At 51.8% G+C, this 21,793-nt stretch overlaps 1 protein-coding gene across 11 annotated transcripts in view; it reads left to right on the top strand.

Moving 5' to 3' along the window:
• The window catches only part of PTPRE (protein tyrosine phosphatase receptor type E), a 150,483-nt gene extending 130,386 nt beyond the window's left edge, over positions 1-20,097 (top strand). For 5 of the 11 annotated variants that reach the window (XM_078076965.1, XM_036101944.2, XM_036101950.2 and 2 more), the window contains 10 exons: positions 855-1,018; positions 4,801-4,936; positions 5,283-5,432; positions 5,766-5,859; positions 6,849-6,925; positions 7,788-7,922; positions 11,010-11,135; positions 11,865-12,031; positions 13,829-13,964; positions 17,170-20,097. In XM_078076965.1, the coding sequence (XP_077933091.1) occupies positions 855-1,018; positions 4,801-4,936; positions 5,283-5,432; positions 5,766-5,859; positions 6,849-6,925; positions 7,788-7,922; positions 11,010-11,135; positions 11,865-12,031; positions 13,829-13,964; positions 17,170-17,244 (1,260 nt within the window). In that variant the 3' untranslated portion in view covers positions 17,245-20,097. The remainder of the gene's footprint in view (positions 1-854; positions 1,019-4,800; positions 4,937-5,282; positions 5,433-5,765; positions 5,860-6,848; positions 6,926-7,787; positions 7,923-11,009; positions 11,136-11,864; positions 12,032-13,828; positions 13,965-17,169) is intronic. The other 6 variants (XR_013449559.1, XR_013449558.1, XM_078076964.1 and 3 more) reach the window with 6 other exon arrangements.
• Positions 20,098-21,793: the final 1,696 nt, after the last annotated feature.

The raw sequence follows: 21,793 nt of genomic DNA, 5'->3' as shown, positions 1-21,793 counted from the left end.
TGCAGACAGCTCTGGATGCTCCTGGGCCCTCCTCACCATTTTTGGGTGGAGGAAGTTGAGTCACTTGTGGGAGGGGACACCAGGATTGGGGGTTCTCCCCCAGTGGCATGATGTCATTTCACACACCGAAGTGGTGAGGTGGGATTTTTTAACAGTCTCAAAATATTTCTGTAACCTCCTCAGTATTTGTCATACTTATTTCCTGCTTGTTCCCGCCCCGTCCCTGCCTAAAAGAATGCAAGGTATTCTTCAGTACGGATGCCTGTGTACAAAGCAGATGAAATAGAGATTTAAGAAATATAAAAAAAAAAATGGGAAAAACAGAAAGTCCTGGTGTCAGGAATCAGAGGTAGGGGGGTTGACGTCGTTAGCTGCGAAATCGGGAGTCTGGGGCTTCTAGAAGCCGTAGCAAAGAAGGGAAGAGGATGAGCTTTATCATTTTTCCTGTCCCCTGCTTGTGTCCTCGCAGTCACACCCACACGCGTGCGTGCACCTGCGTATACCCTACCTAGCCTTCCGTGATCTGGGGCAGAGAGCCGCACTCATGGGCCGTGGGTGGGCCGGCCAGCCACATCATATTGTCCCTCAAAATTGAGACACTCTGGGGAGTGGAAGGGCATGCTGCTGGTAATTACACAGGCATGAAGTGGGGCTGTCAGGCAGACTGGGATGTGGCCGCCCTGCTCACCAGTGGGGTTCGTGAGCCCAAGGGCCAGCTTCAGGGAGGTGTCTGGCTGCCCCGGGCCTGGATGGCGGGGTGTGTATGGGGCGGGGAGCGAGCATCCTCAGAAGGTGATGTTGGGGGAGAGGGGAGGCGCCGTCCCCCAACTCATGTCTCTGCCTGTCCCCCGCAGCAGCTCCCTGATGGCTGCAAAGCCCCACGGCTCATCTCCCAGCTGCACTTCACCAGCTGGCCGGACTTTGGAGTGCCTTTCACCCCCATCGGGATGCTGAAGTTCCTGAAGAAAGTGAAGGCCCTCAACCCTGCCCACGCCGGGCCCATAGTGGTCCACTGTAGGTATGTCCGGGTGGGGCCACGGGGTAGGGCCCCCCCGAGGACTGGGCCGTCATGGGGGATGACATGTGGGCCGGTATCGGGGTGGGCGGAAGGACAGGTGGGGAGAAGTGAAAGCACCCCCTGCCCACTGGGAACACAAGTGATACCCCAGAGACTCCCTGGGGGTGAGAGCCGGAGGGACATGCAGCCCACTCCGTGAGAGTAGAACCCTTTCTTCAAGGGCATCTGAAGGGGAAGCCCAATATCTAAAACAGACAAAAGCCAAGAGGCCATGTGGATAGAGCCAGTGGGGCTCTGGGTACATTCTCTTGACCTGCCCTCCGCCACCCCCGGAGACCCCCAAGTCACCTCTGAGGATAGAGCTGGAAACCACACTTCTATGGGGAGCCCCCAGTCTTGATACAAGAGTGCGCGGGGCTCAGAGGGGCTGGGGGCCATGGTTCAGGCACAATGAATAGGGGCCAGGAGCCGCCGTCCAGGGCCGGGCGTCCTGAAGGCCTGGGTCTGTGGTCCAGGCTGCCCCTTCTCCTCCCAGCTGCGTTCTCCTCCTCTGCAGTGGGAGGGACAAGCCTGGAGGGGTCTGGGACTCGTCCCTGGGGTTGAGCTTTGCACAAAACTAAGTACTACAGCGGCGTAAGCTGTCAGCGCTGTGATTATTCCTTGCGTTGTAGAAAAGCAGCTTCCGAAAGTGAGCACCCTGAACAAGTGCCCTCTGTCTTTGCACACCTCGGTGTCCCTTGGGTGTTCTCACACTGAGCTTTCATTTCCTCTAGAGCTCATGGAGCCTTAGAGGAGGGTCCAAATTATCCCCCGCTGTGGCTTATATCTCCATGCCCAGTTTGGCTTCTGGTGCAGAAGGTCATGTCCGAGAAAAGGCCTTGGACTTGCAGTTGGTTGACTGGCTTGTGCCCATTCTGTTTTTGAAGACAAAGGCGGAAAGATGAGGAGCTGTTGGTTGCCACACTCCCCATCCTACCGGTGGGTGCTCGGTTGGAACCTGACGACAGTTCAGGGATCAGAGGGGAGGCCCTTGTCATCCTGGCCAGGGATGGAGTCCTGGACCTGCCCCTTGGGAGCTGATCAACTGTGCGTTAAGTGAGGTGGCATCTGTAGGATTGCTGGGGCCGGCTGGACAAGCTCCTCCCAGCAGCTGTACTGGGGCGGGGAGCAGTGCAGGCCGGTCCTGCTCGGCCCCAGCTGGGGGGTCTTGTCGGCCTCTCCTGTTCTTGCCTAGACTTTCTGGAAGCCAGAGTCTCCGTGTTGCTTCTTCCCAACACCTGTGTGCTGGATTCAGAGCATCTGGATCACTGTGTGCCTGTCCCTTCTGTCCTCTGGCAGTGCCAAGATACTGCCAACAAAGCTGTCTGTAATGGCCAAAAACACGCGTAGTCAGGCTGACAGCCCAGTGAGCAGGGCCCTCCCTCCGCGAGGTGGGGGCAGGCCTGGATGGAAAGGCTGGGGTCCCCTCACGGGGATTTCCGCGGCCCCATCAGAGATCCGGGGCCTGCTGCAGCAGAGACCCTGGGGACTTCGGTGGCCTGTCTTCAGAACCCAGAGTCCGATGCCCTCAGCTGGAGAAGTCGCGGCAGGAGGGGCCCTACAAGACTCTTCCGGCCGCTGCCTCTCCCCGATTCAGTCTTCTGGTGCTGACCGGCCGCTTAGCTCTGGATGGGGTGGGGCGGAGATAATTATAGAAACGGCCTCTGTGTTTGGGTCAGGGGTGGCTGCAGGGGCGGGAGCAGGCTCGGTCCTGCTTTGTCCTGATTCCTCCAGATCTGTCGTGCATGGGAAACCTTAGGGAATGACCCCTGTCCTTCCTCTGCTTACTTCCTCCCCACGGCAGGGGCCCAGGACAGGTGCATTTGTCATTTATCTTATTTTCATGCCAGGCCCCGCTCCGTGGCCATGAGTCTCTGCCTTTGCTGTTGAACACACACTTGTCTCCCTGTGGCAGTGTTTTACTTCGGCACTGCTCCTGTCGCTCCTGGATGCTCTGGCCTTCTTTTATGTTCTCTTTGGCCACCAGGGTTTTAATATCCGGGAAGTGGGAGGAGTGGTACCCTCCTTCTCAGGCTTCCCAAAGCCCCTCTCCTCCCTGGTGCATCCTTCCCCTCCTGAGCTCAGGCCCCTGTGAGCCGCCCCGGCCAGTGTGGGCAGATGGGCGGTTCTGGGCGCCCGCCTGATCATGGTCATGTGACAGGAATTCCTGCCAAGAGCATGGGCCTGCTGGAAGCCAGCCAGGTGGGGGAGAAGGCTCATGCTGACTGGCAGCATCCCCCCCCGCCCCGGCCAAGACTCAGGGTGGAGTTGACTTCACGTCCCACCTCCAAGTTCATCATCACCTGAAGACAGCTCCTCAGCTCCAAGCTGTGTGCCCTGGGTTTTGGCTTCCTGGTTTCCATCCCTACTGACACACTCATCCTCAGTGTTTGATTCTTAATCACTTAAAAGGAACCGACATTCCCTGCCCAAGTCCTCTTAGGAATAGCATCCCCATGGAGGCCAGCGGAAGGACCTACTGGCCTCAGCCTTTTCCTGGGGGGCCAGCACGGTCCCTTTCCCAGCGGCGAAGCGGCCTCTCCCACATGCACCCTGGGCCAGGCGAGGGGTCCTGTAAGCGGCCTGGGGACCCTGATGGCCTTGCACTTGGTGATTTTGTGGCCTCCATCACATACGTATTGGGCGGTGTCTCACGTGGCTCTGCACCAGATGATGGTCTCTGATTTTGTACCTGTAAAGAACTAAGACTCCTCAAAGGGCCTCTCGTGTTTGATCTGCTTTCCCCCCTGAGATGACGGGGTCCACCCCAGAAGAGGGTCTTCCCTGCTGTCCTAGCCCTGTTTTGGAGACTAACTGGCAAGAGCGGTATCTCTCACCTAACCCCACAAAGAGGAAAGTAGGGGGACATCACTCATTAAGTTGTGAGTCTTTTTGTCAAAGAGGTTACTATCCTTTTGTAAAAGAGGTTGACGCTGCAGGGACTGGAGGGGACAGCCCCGTTCTGATGAGAGAAGCCGCACACACGAGTCCGCGTCACGAGGGGCTTACTTGTTCAGCGAATGTTGGCTGAGCGCTACGGTGTACCCGCTCTGTCCTGGATGCTGGGGAACAAATATGCACGGCCCTACCATCTGGTGGAGATCCACCTGGGACGGCAGGTGGTGGAGGGCAGGACCAAGGTCCCGGAGGTTGGGAGGGCAGGAAACCCAAACCCAAGAATCCAGCCGGGCAGCTTCCTATTCAGGAGACCAGTCAGTGGAGACCCTGGGGACCAGCTGGCTTGAGCCAGCGCCAGTGAGCTCCAGCTGGTGCCTCTCCTTCGGCTGACCTTGGCTCAAGAGCCAGCAGACCTAGCCTGGGAGCCTCCTTTTTATAAAGAACCTGGAAAAGCCATTTCAAGCGTGACATTTCAAAAAAATCCACTTGCACACGTGATCACAAGATAGCATTTGGTAACAGAAGAAGATGACTCACACAACCTCACACAAGGCTAGTACAACAGATCTTTTTGATGCGCCTTTCAACAGTTTCCATAGTTATTAGAGAACAATCTGAGATAATTTCACTGAGATTATGGTGCCCTCTGGTGGCCTCACTGGAGATTTGCTCTTTATTAACGGAGGAAAGGCTGTATTGAGGGATGGGTTGGACTCTCCCAGTGGAGGGGAGGGGGTGTCCTTCTGTCTTGGTGCACAGGTCAGCTCTGCAGTCCTGTCATTTACTTCGGGCAGGGGTGGGGTGCTGTGTGCCTCATGACGGGGCATCTTTCCTTTTCCTTGAAGCGCCGGCGTGGGCCGGACGGGCACCTTCGTAGTGATCGATGCCATGATGGACATGATGCACGCCGAACAGAAGGTCGATGTCTTTGAGTTTGTGTCCAGAATTCGCAACCAGCGCCCTCAGATGGTTCAAACGGATGTGAGTAGTGCCTTCCCCAGGCCCCGCCCCTCATCCTGGTGTGAGCTGCGCAGAGCAAACCCAGACCCCTTTGCCACCCCCCAGACCACGTGACTGTCCCCCACATGGTGTGTGTACAAAGTGCCTGGCAGGGACAACGTGTGCTCAGTAATGCTGGCTGTCATACTCTCCTTCCTTGACGCCATAAATGGTCATTATACACGGCTGTCAATCTGACTTTTGCCCCCAAACCTCCTTCCCTGGGCAAAACATGGAGAAGAGCAAGGCCCGTTGGAGCTGCTGTGCTCCGAGCGACCAGAGGCTGCGGGCACACGCGAGGGTGCTGGGCGCTCTGGGTCTCCCGCAGATGCAGTACACGTTCATCTACCAAGCCTTACTGGAGCACTACCTCTACGGGGACACCGAGCTGGATGTGTCCTCCCTGGAAAAGCACCTGCAGACGCTACATGGCACCGCTACCCACTTCGACAAGATCGGGCTGGAGGAGGAGTTCCGGGTGAGTGTGAACGGGCTCTACGGGAAGACGGGTGACTGGTTAAAGGAAGCCACTTTCAATCACTGCCCCTCCTGATGGACCCCAGCAAAAGCAGGGCGGCTACCCCACCCGTGATGCAGGCGGAAGAATAATCAGGGACTTTGAGAGCTGAGCAGCAACCCGCATGGAGGAGTGTGTCACGCACATAGTTTTATTTTGGAAGATTCAGAAAATGTCTGGAGGTAGAGAAAGAGATTAACGGGTGCCCTTTACAGTGGTGCTGTTACAGCGTTGAGGGATTCGCTCAGGAGCGTCGGCGTGGTGACTGCATGATTATGTCTTTCTTGATTGCAGAAACTGACCAATGTCCGGATCATGAAGGAGAACATGAGGACAGGCAACCTGCCGGCGAACATGAAGAAGGCCAGGGTCATCCAGATCATCCCGTGTAAGGCAGCCCCACGGCCGCCCGGGGGAATTTAAACCCTCATAGCAGGATGGGACCGGGGTCGGCACCCTGTGAAAGTCTATGACGACCCACCTCTGCGAGCCAGGGCCCAAGGGCAGGACACCCTCTGGGCCTGGGGTTAAGGGCTCCTGGGGGCGATGGCGAGTGTTGGGAAGAGAACACCCACCTGTGAAGCAAGGACAGGTGACCCAGACAGTCCTGGGTGTCAGGCGGGCGGCTTGTGATATGAGACGTAGATGGCGGGAGAGGGAGGACTTCCTGGAAGTGGAGAGATTTGCTTTGGTCATGAGTCTGGGGCTGCCCAGTTCCGGTCTCATCCAGTCATCCCCTAAGTCTGTACATGGAGGAGGGACCCTGCTCCAGGCCTTAGGGAGGTGGGAAACGGGCAGGGGTGCAGTCAGGACCCTAGCCTGCTGAGGTCCCGGATAAGGGGGACGACAGAGTGCCCACATTTGTTTGTTGAGGAGGGAAGAAAGGAACTCCACAGGGATCAGAGGAACCACAGGAAAGGAAGGGAGAGGGTGCCGCCTTGAGGAGGTGGACCCCAGGCTCCTGACATGCATTAGTGGTCACCGAGCATCCAAGGTGCGCAAGGGCTGGGTGAAGCCTGCCTCAGCCTCAGAGCCTGGCTTCTTGGCGACTGTGGCTGCCACTCCAGGCCGCCTGCCTGGCCACACTCCTCTCATTCCTGAAATGCGATACTTTTAATTCTCCTATTGTGGTATGAATTACCTCAATTCATGACAAATGACAATGGTAACCGGAATATTTTCAGAGCTTTCCTACCAAAACACAATTTTCTGGGCCAATTTAATTAACCTATTTTATAGAGTAAACCTTCCAGGGACTTGGCTTGAGGTAGCGATTTTATTAATAAGTTTTATATTTTGGAAGCTTGTAGCAACACATTGAAGTTTGCAAGGCAGGACTGGAGTGTGTGCTAACTGAAGGGACATCCTGCTTTGCAGATGACTTCAACCGGGTGATCCTTTCCATGAAAAGGGGTCAAGAATACACAGACTACATCAACGCCTCCTTTATAGATGTAAGTACAGTGGACCTGGACGTGCTTTGCAAAGATGCAGCCGATTTCCTTCGCCTGTGATCACAGGGACTCTTAATTAACTCCTTTTCACAATCAGGAAGGAATCCTGAAATCCAAACCATTTCATTAGCAGAATTACCTGCATGAAAAAAAAAAAAAAAGAATAATGAATTTTGGGAATAGAGACCATAGGCGCACTGCTAAGTAATTGCTAGTTTCATTCTGTTTTTAAGACACAGCAATTTTTCTGTTATATCCCTAATACGCACTGGTCACCCACGGGTGCTTGCATGGCTCTCTGTCCCGCACTGTCTGCGACCTGCTCCACGTGACAACGTGGTTGTGTGTTCAGGTCACCGGGGGTCTCCACGCACAGTGGGGTTAGCCGAGGAATGGGTGGGGAAGGATGTGGCGGCCGAGTCTGCGTCCGAACTCCGCTTTGCAGATGAGAAAACTGTGCCGAAGGTCACTTGGGCTGCGTGGAGGAACTGGATTTGAACCATTTCCTCTTAAGTCCACACCCAGTCCACCACCGTGATGCTAACTGATCCGCAACGCAGGAAGATGTGAGAGCAGAGCCAAGGGTGCTTTCGCAGGTGGCCGGGGGGAGCTTGGCTCTAGATACCCACTCAGAGAGGTGACCCCAGGTGCTGCAGGGGAGGCGATTCGGTTGCAGAGAGAGTGGGCGTCCTGACCCATCGCAGAGCGCACTTGTGCATGCCTGTCAGCTGGGGCTCGGCGCGGCCTGGGAAGCTGGAGGACATTTTCCGTGCTTAGGCCCTGGGCTCTCCTAAAGCCCTGCGGCTGCCCAGGAACCAGCATGAGGGGAGGTCAGACTCTAACCCCTGTTCCCGGTTTGAAGGGCTACCGACAGAAGGACTATTTCATCGCCACCCAGGGGCCCCTGGCGCACACAGTGGAGGACTTCTGGAGGATGGTGTGGGAGTGGAAGTGCCACACGGTCGTAATGCTGACGGAGGTCCAGGAGAGAGAACAGGTCAGCAGTGCTCGTGGCCGGCCTGGGCCCTCGGGGGGCAGTGTGCACCCCTGGCGGCCCAGCCCGCCTGCAAGACCCTGGCGGTCCCCCGTGAATGGCCCACCCGCGGTCAGCTGCTGAGGCCAGGCCACAGCGGCTGGGGAGGGAGAGAGGATGGAAATGAAAAAAAGTTCCATTTGCTTAGCCCTGACCACCCACACTGGCTTTTGTTTTTAGCCGACATTTTATTTAACCAGCCTTGTAGGTCTACCATTTTGAATTTCCCACAAATGCAAATTTGATCAAAACCTGTGGAACAAAACAACATTTACTCACTTTCTTCAAGACATAAGGACGTGGGCGTTGATATGTGCACCTTACGGATGCTGTCCTGGTTGAACTGAATGAATCAATGTTTTCCTGTCCCCAGAGATCCATCGAGGGCCTTTTTGTACTGTATTTATTTAACAACATAATTACTCATGAGCCCACTCTCCAACTGAAAAACCAAACTCTTACCAGTAATGCACACCTATCTGAGTGCTCTCCCAAGATAGAAACACTACTCTGGATCTGTGTTTTGATTTCTTTGCTTTTTTAAAAACACATATTGAGATGTAATTCACATACCATTCCATCCATATTTTTAAAGGGTACAAGTCAGCAATTTTTAGCGTTTTTAGAGTTGTGCAATATCACCACTATTTAATTCCAGATAATTTCCATCACCCCTCTCCTGCTAAATCAAACGGGGCTCGGTTGGTCTCAAAAGAAACCCCATACCCATGAGTAGCCAGTCCCTATTCCTTCCTCATCTGCAACCACTAATCTACTTTCTGCCTCTATGGGTTTGCCTGTTCTAGATATTTCGTGTAAATGAGATCATACAACATGTCTTTTGTGATTGAGTTCTTTTACTTAGCGTTTTTTCAAGTTTTAACTGTGTTGTATCAAGTATAGGTTCTTTTTTTCTTGACAACTAATATTCCATTGTATGGACGTACCACATTTGTTTACCATTCATCCGTTGATGGATATTTGGGTTGTTTTCACTCTGGGGCTATTATGAATTATGTTGGAAACGTCCATGTTCAAGTTCTTATGTGGCTGTGTTTTCATTTCTCTTGGGTAGACACCTCGGGGCGGAATTGCTGGGCCACACCGTAACTCTGTCTCACGAACTCATAGGGCTGGACATTTGGAAGAATGTCCAAAGCAGCTGCCCCGTTTTATACTCCCAGCAGAGGGTATAGGGGTTCCAGTTTCTCCACCGACACTTATTACTACTGGTCTTTTTATTATTTACAGGGTTTTTTTTTAAATTTATTTGAGAGAGAGAGAGAACAGGAGGAGTGGCAGAGGGAGAGGGAGAAGCAGACTCCCCGCTGAGCAGGGAGCCCGATGTGGGGCTCGATCCCAGGACCCTGGGATCATGACCCGAGCTGAAGGCAGATGCTTAGCCGACTGAGCCACCCAGGTGCCCCACTACTTGGTCTTTTTATTTTTTTTTATTTTTTTTAAAGATTTTATTTATTTATTTGAGAGAGAGAGAGAGACAGAGAGAGAGCACATGAGAGGGGGGAGGGTCGGGAGGGTCAGAGGGAGAAGCAGACTCCCTGCCGAGCAGGGAGCCCGATGCGGGACTCGATCCCGGGACTCCAGGATCATGACCTGAGCTGAAGGCAGTTGCTTAACCAACTGAGCCACCCAGGCGCCCCCCACTACTGGTCTTTTTAAAACCATCTTAGTGGACGTGGTCTTGGCTTTTTCAGAAATGTTTTTATATCCTATACGTGTATGTCTAAAGAAGCTACTGCTCAGCTTTGCTCGCTTTCGAACTTCATATAAAGGGTGTCGTTACGGTACATATTCTTCTGGGACTTGCTTTTTCCACTCCGAAGGATGCTTCTGATACTCTTGATGCCTGTAGCTGTGGTTCATTCATCGGTATTTCATTGTGTCCCACTGCACATACTATATATTTATTTGTCCCTTCTTGTGTTGTGGGCATTTGGGTTGATTCCGTTTTATTATTTCACAAACGGTGCTACTGGCCCATTGTCCTACGGGTCTGATGCTGCACAAGGAAGAGCCTGTTCCAAAGAGACAGAATGCTACATTGGAGAGCGTGTGACAGTTTGAATTGACAAGAAAGCTCCTAACTGCGTTGCAGAGTGGTTACGTTTTCCAAGTGGACCCTGGCAGTGGAGGAGAGAGATCATTCATGGGCATCCCTAGTATTGTTAGGGGTCCTCATGTCTGCTGATTGACTAGACGCACATGTACATCATCCCTTCGAGGCTCTGATTGGCATCCCTCTGATTCCTCTGAGGTCAAGCATCACTTCATATATTTATAGATGGCATGTTCCCTCCGTGCAAGATGCCTGGCCATATCTTTCCCCCATTTTGCTAGTGAGTTGCTTATTCTTTTTATATTGACTTGTAAGAATTCTTTACATATTCTCGATACTAATCCTTTGTGGGTTGCAGGCACTGCAGATATCTCGTCACAGTTGCTGGCGTGTCTTTTCACTCTCTCAACCATGTTTGTTGATGAAGGGAAGGTCATTGTGTTCTAATCTGATGTCACAATCTTTGTGTCATGGGTGGTTAGCTCTTTTGAGGTCTTGTTTTTTAGTAAGTCCTTCTGTACCCCCAGAAGAACAGACATTTTCTTCTAAGGCTTTCACAGTTTTGTTTTTGACTTTAAGTCTTAACCTGTCTGGGTTTACTTTTACGAAGATTCGAAGCTACCAGTATGGTAGTGCAGGTTGTGCACTGCCCAACTCCAGGAGGGCTGGACCGTTCCTATCAGCCCTGGTAGGGTGAGTCAGGGACCCAGCCCTTTTCCTATATGGAAAGCCAATTTTTCCAGCCCCATTGATTGAATAATCTCTTCCTGTATCAGAGTTCCAAATACACCTGTCTGTTTCTGGATTCCCTTGGTCAACAGGTACTAACGGGCATTCATATTCGCGTGCGTAAGCGATCGACTCGGTCAGATGAAATACGCTAAATGGTTTGAGAGCAATCCTGCCTCATACCGTCAAACCGCTACCAGCAGATTATTTCCTGGGAGACTTAAAATTTTGTTTTATCCCCCAAGGATAAATGCTACCAGTACTGGCCGGCAGAGGGCTCAGTGACTCATGGCGAAATAACAATCGAGATAAAAAGCGACACGCTTTCGGAAGCCATCAGCATACGGGACTTCCTGGTCACCTTCAAGCAGGTATTGTCTCCAGAGTGCTGGATGCTCTCGTAGACAGAAGGCCCCGCAGCGCCCCTCAGGGTCTGCTTGCGATTGTCCCGGAACGTCCTGTTCCTCCAGCCTTTTGGAACTGGTGCGTTCGTATCCGCGGTCAGTGCGGTGAACAGGGAGCCGTGCTATCAAGGGGCAGATCTCCTCTAACCTTCGGACCTCCATGGTCACGTGTCTCCTTGCTGGAGCACGAGGGTGGGGGAGCGGAGTGACCGACTCCAAGAGGCGTTCCACGGCCACCAACACCCCGCTCAGGAGAAGTGGCAGCGGCGGGGGAGGGGGCAGGAGGAAGAAGGCGTGTGGATGAAGCCGCAGAGGCCTCTCCAGACTTTTGCAGAGCCTCTGGGGGGCATGAGGGGTCCTGGCTTCTTCAGAAGGAGACGCTCCTGTTCTCTCAAGCGAAGCTGCCAGGATCCCTCGTGTGTCCGGCGGGCCCTGCCGGGGGCTCCGGGGACCTTCCCCTGCATATCCTGCTTCCCTCTCAGAAGGAAATTCTGCCGCCTTCCGCTCTGGGGTGCACACGGCCCACAGACAGCCTGGCCAGGACCCTCAGGCCAGCCCCACGGGGACTGTGCCGGCTGTGAAGGCCCCAGGAGGACCCCGAGCCTGGGCCCTGGGTCGCGGGAGGGTGGGTGGGCTTGGGGCCTGGTCCTGGGTGGTCGGGGTTGTGTGAGCGGAAATGCCCTCTCCTGCCTGCAGCCCCTGGCCCACCAGGAGGAGCAGACCCGCATGGTCCGCCAGTTCCACTTCCACGGCTGGCCCGAGGTCGGGATCCCGGCCGAGGGCAAAGGCATGATCGACCTCATCGCGGCCGTGCAGAAGCAGCAACAACAGACGGGCAACCACCCCATCACCGTGCACTGCAGGTGAGCGGCCCAGGGCCCGGGGCGCCCCTCCTGGTGGGGTAGATGCAGACCCCGCGCCCAGGGTGCTGCTCCCAGCCACGGCATTTCCCTAGACTCTACTTTTAACTTTCCCTTGCACAGCTAGCTTTACATGCATAAATGTCATCTTAGATACACGCAGGAGACGTTGTGGGAGGAGGAGCAAGGAAGTGACCCAAACACACATCTCCACGAGGCTTTTGAAGTCCTCCAAAAACCTGCTGAGCATGGCTCAGACAGACCCACTCCCGAACTTCAACGGCTTGCATGGATGGTTCTGGCCCTGGCAGATGTGCCCACCCGTCCCTGTCCTCTCCCCGGGTCCTCGGGGATCCAAGTCATGCTACAGCACATCCTCACGGCAGACAGACTTTCTGGAGGCCCCCGAGGATGTCCAGGCTGGGACTGCTCCCAGAGGCCTGCAGCCCCGCTCCGGCCCCAAGCCTCTCAGCCCAGCTCCCAAGTCAGGCGCCAGGGAGGCCAATGGAGGGACGTGCTCGGTGGGGAATGCCTGGGGGCAGTGGGGCATCCCCAGCAAGGACCTTGATAAGCAGTGTTGCAAGGGTGAAAGGGTGAATCTGGCCAAAAGAAAGACCTGCCAGCTCAGGGCCCTTCCGCGCTGACTCAGCTCTGGTCACGCCAACCCCTGGCCGGCCGCCATCCCAAAGCTCTCCCTAGCAGGAGTTTGGGGTATTTTCATTCTCGGGGTGCTCATTTGCTTCTGAAGCTGCACTTCTATTTCTTCTTCCACACGTGGCTTGCACTGTCTGTTGTGACTGCCATGGGCCCCGCCCCACCCACCCCCTGGAGCCGCCAGAGCCCCGGCTGACCTTGGAGGGTTTGGAACTCTTTGCCTGGGACCGGCCTCGGCGCACTTCGGGCCTGGCCAGCAGGTGGAGCACCGGCCTCGGTTTTCAGTTCCTGGGGGGGCTTTGTAGGAGTCATTTGGAATAAACTAGAAAGAGTTCCTTTGTGTTCTGCCTCCACAGACCCAGACGGAGTTTAGCACACGGAGGCCACCAGGGAGTCAAAGGTGAACAAGGTCCCACAAGGGCAGATGTGGGGACAGTCGTTGAAATAGGTCATGAGCCTTAGAATCAGCCCACCCTCGGGCCTCTGGGCCTGGAGGGCTTTCTGGAAGAAGCCAGCCAGACCTGCCCACTTTAGGCCTGGTTGCTTGGCTCTCCTGAGGGTGTCTGAGCTCTGCTCTTGTAGGGTTTATCCAGTGTATCAAGAAAATGATCATCTTAAGGGAAGTGGACCCAGATCTTTACTGGGAAGTGTCCCTTATCTAGTCTTTACTGGCAGTGACTGCCCCCTGTCTTAACCTCACACCTTATGAACCAGCACCTCTCAGAAGGCGGTCCCTAGCACAGAAGGAGAGTCTAGACAGAGATGACCTCTCCCTAGTCCCAAACCAGGAGGGTCTGCATTTCTGACAAGTCCCCAGGCGATGCTGATGCTGCTGGTCCTGGGGACCACACTCTGAGAACCACCGGTCTACACCAAGCAGGGGGAACGTGGTTGCCCTAGCTTGAAAGTTTGTAACCGGTCTCGATCCAACTCAAGAGATACCTTTCTGCTGCAACTGGACAAGTGTTTTAGGAATTTCACGTTTGCTGACTCTTGCTCAGTATAGATGATCGTTAGAAACCCAAACTTTGATCGCTTTCAGTGATGATGGCTTTGCGCTGATGTGTAAGGCTGAGCTGCGGGCTGTCCCTTTCTCATCCCCATGGGTGCGTTTGGTTATCTGCATTAAGCACTTTTCCTCCCCAGTGCTGGAGCCGGGCGAACAGGTACATTCATAGCGCTCAGCAACATTCTGGAACGAGTAAAAGCCGAGGGCCTTTTAGACGTATTCCAAGCTGTGAAGAGTTTACGACTTCAGAGACCACATATGGTGCAAACCCTGGTAAGAAACGGAGCCATGGGGACATTTCTGGAAGGGTTAAGAATTGTCTTATGTTGAATTTGGTGTCTGTTTCATTCAAGGAGCTCGAGTGTGTGGGGAGGGAAGAGGGTGAGCTTCCCAAGGGAAAGAGCTCCTGGTACTCTTTGCAGTGAAGTTTTATTGACCCCCTTCCTTCCTTGTCTCTGCTGGGGACTGTCCCCTGGGCAGGACACGGGAGGAGGGGCGCACTCGTGGCTTTAGACTGTGAGACCCCTTGGACAGATGCACTGATGATACCAGCTTTCTGTGTCCACGTGACTCTCCCACCATGTTCTGGCGCCGTTCTCTTTCATCCTGTGACAGATCCACACACTTTCTGGTTTGCAGAAGGCACGTCTCCTCGCGACCGTGGTGATTGTTCTACCCCAATAAGTGCGATTTCAGAAACTGTTATAAGCCATCATTTCTCTCCGGTCTTCCTGTTTTTACATTTGCCCTCCCTGTCCACTCACTCTGCATGGCTAACAGGATCCCGACTCCAGCAAGTAGAGGAGGTGGCAGGAGAGCCTTCCACAACCTTCCCATCGCAGGGGAAGCCCAACTGCTAGAACCACCGGAGTGCAGCGGGGTTCGCCTCCCGCCCCCGGGCTGGGCGGGAGCACGGATCTCACCCTGACGGCACACTAGCCTGGCCTGGGGAGAGTTCATATTCCTCCATTGCCAGGCTGCCCTTAAGCTTTCTGGGGGTGGGACCCAGGCAGGCGTTGACATATTTAAAGCCCCCCCTGTGGTCCCAAAGTGCAGACAGGTTTGAGAGCCGCTATGAGTAAAGGAAACAGGGTGCCTGCTGGCTCCCCACACACCTTGCCCCACGTGCTTCTCTTGGGGCCGGGCCGTGACTGAGAGCAGAAAGGAGATGGTGCGAGGGGCCCTCTGCTCTCCTTAGAGCCCTGATCCCAGCACAGGCAGTCCTTCTTGCTAGACCTCTGGAAGATGCTAGAGAGGTCCTTCTAAAAGTCATGCCTGCCTCCCGATAGCTAATACCTCCTAGGGGCATCACAAACGTGAACGACTTTGGGCATGGAAAACACAGAGGCAGACCCCTCCATGGGGGATTTTCTAGATCAAAATAATAATAATGAATAGGAACACCCTCCAAAAAAATTCCTTTTTTAATTCTGAGCCAGACTCTCTCAGCTCCTTTCCTGACTGTTCTTAAGTCCACTACAGCCTTCCCCAGGCAGCGGTTGTAGCTTTTGTCCTGCCCCCGGTTAAATATAAAAGCTAAGCCATGGCGTTCCTTTGATGCTCGGGCTTCGGGCTGTCATCCCAAATGCACGGCTGGCCCCCATCGTGGCTCTGCGACCTCGAACAAGCTCCTTCCACTTTCTGGACTTCAGTTCCTTATCTGTGGAAAATGGGGTGATGGCCCCTGCCTTTAGTCGATGTGCACATTGGCTTTATGTATGTCCGTCAGCGGCCCCACGAGTGCCTGGCCCAGGGAGGCGCCCTTGTCTGGCTCAGCATACAAACACTTCCTTGGTTTTGAAGGGACCTCAGCTCTCATAAATTCATCTGGTCCGGCCCATGTGTCCTATCTCCAAGAGCCTCTCCATCCGAACGCCCCCTGACTCAGCTCTGCTCTTCCCACTGCCGCCTCTCGCCGGACCCCTCCCTGGGAAGCTGCCCATGGCTGTCGTTTAGCCCATGTCTGTGCTCTCTGTTCCCGTGACACCGTTTAACAGAGGGTTTATAACCTGACTTTGAAAGTCAGCAAATTGCTGGCCACTCTGCAAGACTCTTGAGATAGGCTTTAGGGCAACTGGCATTCCAAGGCTAAAAGTGTGTGTTTTGTTTTGTTTTGTTTTGTTTTCTGGGAGCTTTGTGCCTTGATCGGAAATGTCCGTGACCTGAGGTGTGGCCCATGTCATCCCGATAAATTGCCAAAATACATGCCATTGATCCCTGGCCACCAGTGACTTGGACTCAAGACACAGTGTGGCTGGGTCGTGGTTTGCTCTTGTGTTTGCTGCTAAAACAGAGAGTGATTAATGGCGTCTCCACCTCCTGCCTGATCGGAGCCACTTTGACGTGTGGCTGAAGTACCTTCCAAATACTGGGAGAGAAGGCGGGAGGGGCTGGCGGCCACACTGGGTCGCTCTGGCTTCCCAGGCCCCTCACTTGAGGGCCCAACTGCCATTGCCACTCAGCCCAGCGATGTCCAGGGTCTGCAGGTAACCAGACCCCGTTACTTGAGAGGCAGGTTAGCTGCCGTCTGCTGTTACTCAAAACTTTGGGGTCCACTCCCCATCTGCCCAGTGATCGTCATGCACACAGTTTTCCAAAATCTCTGGCAACTGCTGTTGGCTCCATCTCTTACGTGTCTTCCCACGGAGTGCCCACGATTGGCGACAGCGCAGGCCCCGTGTGGCCGCCCCTCTATCCACCCCCCCCCCCCCCCGGCTCCCAGCCTTACCCCCTCCAAGGTCCCCGAGGAGGACAAGAGTCAGATGATGTTCGGCCGTGTTTTAATGAGTTAAATGCCTTAGACAGAGAGAAGGCAATATTCTTCTGAATTCTAGTAAAATTTACATAAAAACAATGTCCCCTTTTTAGAGTAAATTTAGGTTTAAAAATAGCCTAGAGGTTCATCTTTTTAAACTTCCATAGATTACTTGTTTGTTCATTGTGAAGTTTATGTGAAGTTCAGTATTCTGACTTTTCTCATTGTCATTTCAAAAATACCTGTTTTCCAGTTTAAATATGAAAACTGAAGGCCTTTTACTCAGACTATCCTAAAATATGCCAAGTTGAAACTAAACATTGATGTTTTCTATATAAAACAACAGCTTTAGGGGCACCTGGGTGGCTCAGTCGGTTGAGCATCCGACTCTTGGTTTCGGCTCAGGCCATGATCTCAGGGTCCTGGGATCGAGTCCTGAGACGGGTTCTGCGCTCAGTGGGGAGACTGCTTGAGATTCTCTCCCTCTGCCCCTCCCCACCCTGCTCGCTCTCTCACTTTCTCTCTCTCTCTCAAATAAGTAAAATCTTAAAAAACAACAATAACAAAAACAACAAAAATCCAGCTTTATTTGGAAGTGCCCAAAAAGTAAATGTTATAACCGGTCACACTGTTTCATGTCTTCTTTTTAAATGTTTCTCCTAATTAAATTAATGGATTTTTAAAAAAATATCACTTTAACGTCTTTTTTTTTTTTTTTTTCAGGAACAGTATGAATTCTGCTACAAAGTGGTACAAGATTTTATTGATATATTTTCTGATTATGCTAATTTCAAATGAAAATTCCTGCCTTAAAATATTTTTTAATTTAATGGTCAGTATATTTTATAAAAATCATGTTAATTTATTTCATAGTTGACATTAATACCCATCCTAATTTCTTTGTATATATTTTGTTATGCTTTAAAGGCCACCTGCTATAAAGTCATTAAATCTTAAATACCCCTTTTAAAAACTGGAATAATGTATTAAGGTCAAGTAATATCCTGTAAAATATATTTCTGCTAATATCAGTAATTATTTTAATTTTGCATCAGATTCATCACATCATTGAATTTCACACATGCAGCACCTCTAAATGTTAAAAATCTTAGTATGCAACGTGTGCTCATGCAGGAGAGTAAACACAAAGCCCGCTATTAAGAAAGCGGTCAAGGACTCAAAAATCAGTTGATAATTCTCTTTCCTGACACTGATTTTACAGCCCCGAGCAGTGGCATTTTGTGGAAGGTAAAATGTTCACGAGGATACACTGTAAATAGGGAATTCTGTGAAATCCTCCGTTGCAACTCATGTGGTTGACTTTTACATTTTGAAGATCAAAGACTCTGCAGCCTGAATGCAGGTGTAAAACACGTTAGCGTCGCTGGTGGCTGTAGAGTGAGACTTAAACGTGCGTTTACTCAAGGCTGGGTCCTTGCTGCCTTGGCTAGAAGAGGGGAGATGTAGGCGCCGGGGGTAAGGTTCCCCCACGGCTTCGGGTACAGCACAACCAGCTCGCGGGCTGTGCTCCCACGTAGCCCCTTGCCGTCCGTCTGTCTGGGCGTTTGACGCAGATGACCAGCTGCCTTTCTCACCCTCGCCTCCCACTCTGCCCCCGCCGCCCAGCTGGTCTGAGCTCTCCTAGAGCCTCAACACCAACCACTCCCCAGTCCTAACGTTCAGATAAAGCCGAACATCCAACTCGCACAGCTGCAAGGAGCACGCGCTTGGGGAGAAAACCACAAGCAATTATGCTTTAAACTTTCTGAGAAGCATTTTGGTATTTAAAAAAAAAAAAATCTTGTAAAAGCTAAGATTGTTTGTAAGAAAAGAAATCTTAAAATCTAGATTTATATGTTTTTTTTTAAAGTCCCACTCCCCAATATTTAAATAAAAGAAAAAGAGAGAGAAATCCTTAAATCTAAAGGCTAACTTATTTTTGAATGGAAATACTACTGAGACCTTTGACACTGGGTAATAACGATCTCACTGCCAGACAGGATTGGTTAGTGGGGCAAAAAAAAAAGGGGGGGGGGAGGATGAATGTAGAAAAGTTTAAGGACAGTGATCTTTCTGTGGCCATAAGGTAGCAGATGAGCAGATGAGCACAATATAAAAAAAAAAAAAAAAAGACACCTGCTCTGACTTACTAAAAGCATTTGACATGTGCATTTGGGGTACATTTATTTTTTTGCTTTTTAAAAGAAATATAAAGGCCTTATTTGACATTTCCACTGAGAAGTGATTGTACCCTCCTATTGCACTGTTCATCCGGTGTCCGTCCCTGGTGTGCACAATGCAAACCCAAGGCTGGTTACATGCCGATAGTAGCCTCGCCGCAATCAAACCTCCGCTGCTCCTCTGAGCCCCACCCCCGGGTAAGAGGAGGTGCCAGCAGGAAGGGCACAAGCACAACTTTGTGACTGCTGCCACCCGCCCCCCCCCCCCCCAGCCGCATCCCTGGGCTACACACGCACTCTGCTGAATGCATCCCTCTCTCCTTCCCAGTACAGTGAGAATGCATTGGGGTCGAGGAGGAAAATGGAGGGAACTTTGCAAGACTCACCAGCTGGTCCCATATGTTTTCATTGTTAAAACCCCAAGTCCAGAGCCTTTCTTTGACTGAAGGAGAAGAGAGAGAACCAAGCTTTCATTCGGCACCAAACCCTGGAAACCGAGCCGGCTAGTTGTGGTGAAGGTAACTAAAGTCAAAGTCAGGGAATGGGTTTGGGTCTAATTTAGGAACCCTCATTAGAATCTGTCAGGCCTTTTAGTGGCCACCTGGCATCTCTTGGATGGAGATTAAGATCAACCTTATCCGGGGCACCCTTGGGAAAGTGCCCCCCGTGTGTGTTCTCCTGTCTCCTGTGCCCAGTGCAAGCATCCTGGCACCTGCCGTAGCCCTTCCAGTTCTGGAGACAAAGCAGAAGCTGCTGGCCCTCGGAGGCACTGGCCTTTCTGGGGGCCTGGGAATTGTAGCCTCCTGGCCTCTGCCCAGGCCCCGCACCCAGTCCAAGGCCCCCTCCGGTCCAAACAGTCTCTTTGGGCACTTGGGGACTGGCTGCCCTATCTGTGCCAGCCAGAAAGCTGACCTCTTCTTCCCCCTCGGTCAAAGTAGGTCCATTGTACATAACAGACCGTACCACGCTGACGGCACCGACGCCGCCGTCCTTCCCGTCACGTTTTTGTATGTTGCATGCGGTTGCATTCAAATGCCAAATAGCGATTAGGAGCCTACCGTTCTGATCGACAAGCTGCACGGTCACTGTGTGACTCACTTTACTGTCTCTCCACGTGCTAGACGAATGAAGAATGCATACCAGTGTTTTAAAAGGTATTTTTATGTGTTTTTAAAAACTTTTTAAAATGAGCCTGACATGTCTGTTTCAGCATTCCGAGACATGCCCATGTTATTTTTAAAATGTATGATTACTGATAATTTTGTTTAACTCAGTTGTGTTTAATTTATGTGCAATCTTTATAATATATGTATGTATTCCCAGTTTCAACTATCATATTTTCTTTTATTACATCTATAATTTGATCTTGCTCTGATTATAATGCCAGTGAATGTTGCTGAATTCTTTGTATATGCAAATTGCAAGATCTAAAATATTCTGATGCAAGGATAAATCTTTACTTTGACTTCCAGCCTGTGTCTCTTTCTTCCATGAAATCTCTTCATCGCATTCGAACTGTGCCTTACATCCTTTTAGACAAGACATTCATTAGGAGGTAGACATTGAGTTATGTAGACAATTAATTTAGGACTTCTAACATCTAGCTCAGCCCTGGCAGGGAAGCAGCCCAGACACTGGGCACGGTGGCTGGGGGTTGGCCCCCGCTCCCAGCTGCTCTTCAGAAGGCGTGACCCGCGTGTGCAGCACAGAGTAATAACTCGCCCTTCTGGGAGCCTGTGCTCCTACTGGAATCCAAACAGGGATCTGTGCTCTGAGCAGTGGCTTCTCGGAGTCCCCAAGGAAGATGACAGGATGCTTAAAGTCCACGGCCAGGTGGAATCAGAAAGTCCTTCCAACACTGCTTTGTCTCCTAAAATCTGAAACCCTGTTAGATCTCCCTTTGCACATCCATATGTCTCTGGTCATCCCCAAATCTCTCTCTGCACCCCTCCACCTTCACCTCCTTCCCGGGCCCACACACCGACGTCCTATTTCAGATATCCCAGGGCTAACGTGGAATTTAAACATATGCTTCTTATTATTTGTATTTATTAATAAATTTTATGAGGCTTGTTATATTTGCTAAAATGGATGATTTCATAACCTTTTATATCCCTTTCCCTCTCCTCCCGCCCCCAAATATCACCTCCTATGAAATGCCATTTGCTCCTATGGACCATTTAATTACTGGGTGTTCCTTACGGGTCTGTCTGTCTGCATGTCTGCATGTCCCTTATTGGCTCTAGGTACAGCAGGACCTGGGATAAAGGGACTAGAGAAGTGTAGGTGCAGACAGGGGAGGTTTGGGAGAGGGATGGTGGGGCAAGAATGGGCATCAACCAGACAACCGAGGACCAGGCGACTCAACCAATCTGACCGAGACCACAGCCTCAGAAAAGGAAGAAACACCAGGCCAGCCGCAGGGGTACCCCCCTCCCCATCAAATGGAAACATTCAAACATGCCTTCACATGCTAATGACCTCAGACAGACTTGCAGGTTAGTGAGCAGGTTAGCCAACAGCCGGAGGAGCTTAGCGCCTGGCTAGGATTGAATGGCGTGGATTAGGAAGGCGGTGTATGCCTTCTACCAGGCTACATGGCATTTCCGAGCACCGAAGGACTCAAGGGTGAGATACATCTGAACCTTAGAGAATTAATATATGAAAACTTTGCATCTTAGAAGTGACGAAACATGTCCCCTCTATGCAGTTGTGTGCATCACCATTTTGTTCAACGTTCTGTCTTAGCATCTGGCCATGTCCACACGCATGCAGCTTCCTCAGCTGCCTTTAAAGGGCTACTTTGTAGTCTCCAAACCTCACAGACTCTGATGGTCATTCCTCCATCATGGACATTGGCTTGCATCCTCCAGTGTTGGGACGAAAACACCTGCATGCACGTGCGTTTGCTCTCGGGTACCAAGTACTTCTCCAGGAGAGCTTCCTAGGGGTGGAGTTTCTGGGCTATACACATTTTAATATGTATCATCTTAATTATCAGTAGTAACTGCCAAGTTGCCGGAAGATGGCCTAACTCGTTTACCGCCGGTGCTTCAGCTGGTTCCTGTTTGCCTCTGCATCACTAACCCTGGATACGAGCAAACCTTTTAGTTTTTGCAAAACCTAGAAGCAAAAAAGTCATACTTCATTTCAACTTGCATTTCCCT

This window comes from Halichoerus grypus, chromosome 7, assembly GCF_964656455.1.
Source record: "Halichoerus grypus chromosome 7, mHalGry1.hap1.1, whole genome shotgun sequence".
NCBI classification, from domain to species: Eukaryota; Metazoa; Chordata; class Mammalia; order Carnivora; family Phocidae; genus Halichoerus; species Halichoerus grypus.
This window is presented reverse-complemented; position numbering and strand designations above follow the sequence as displayed.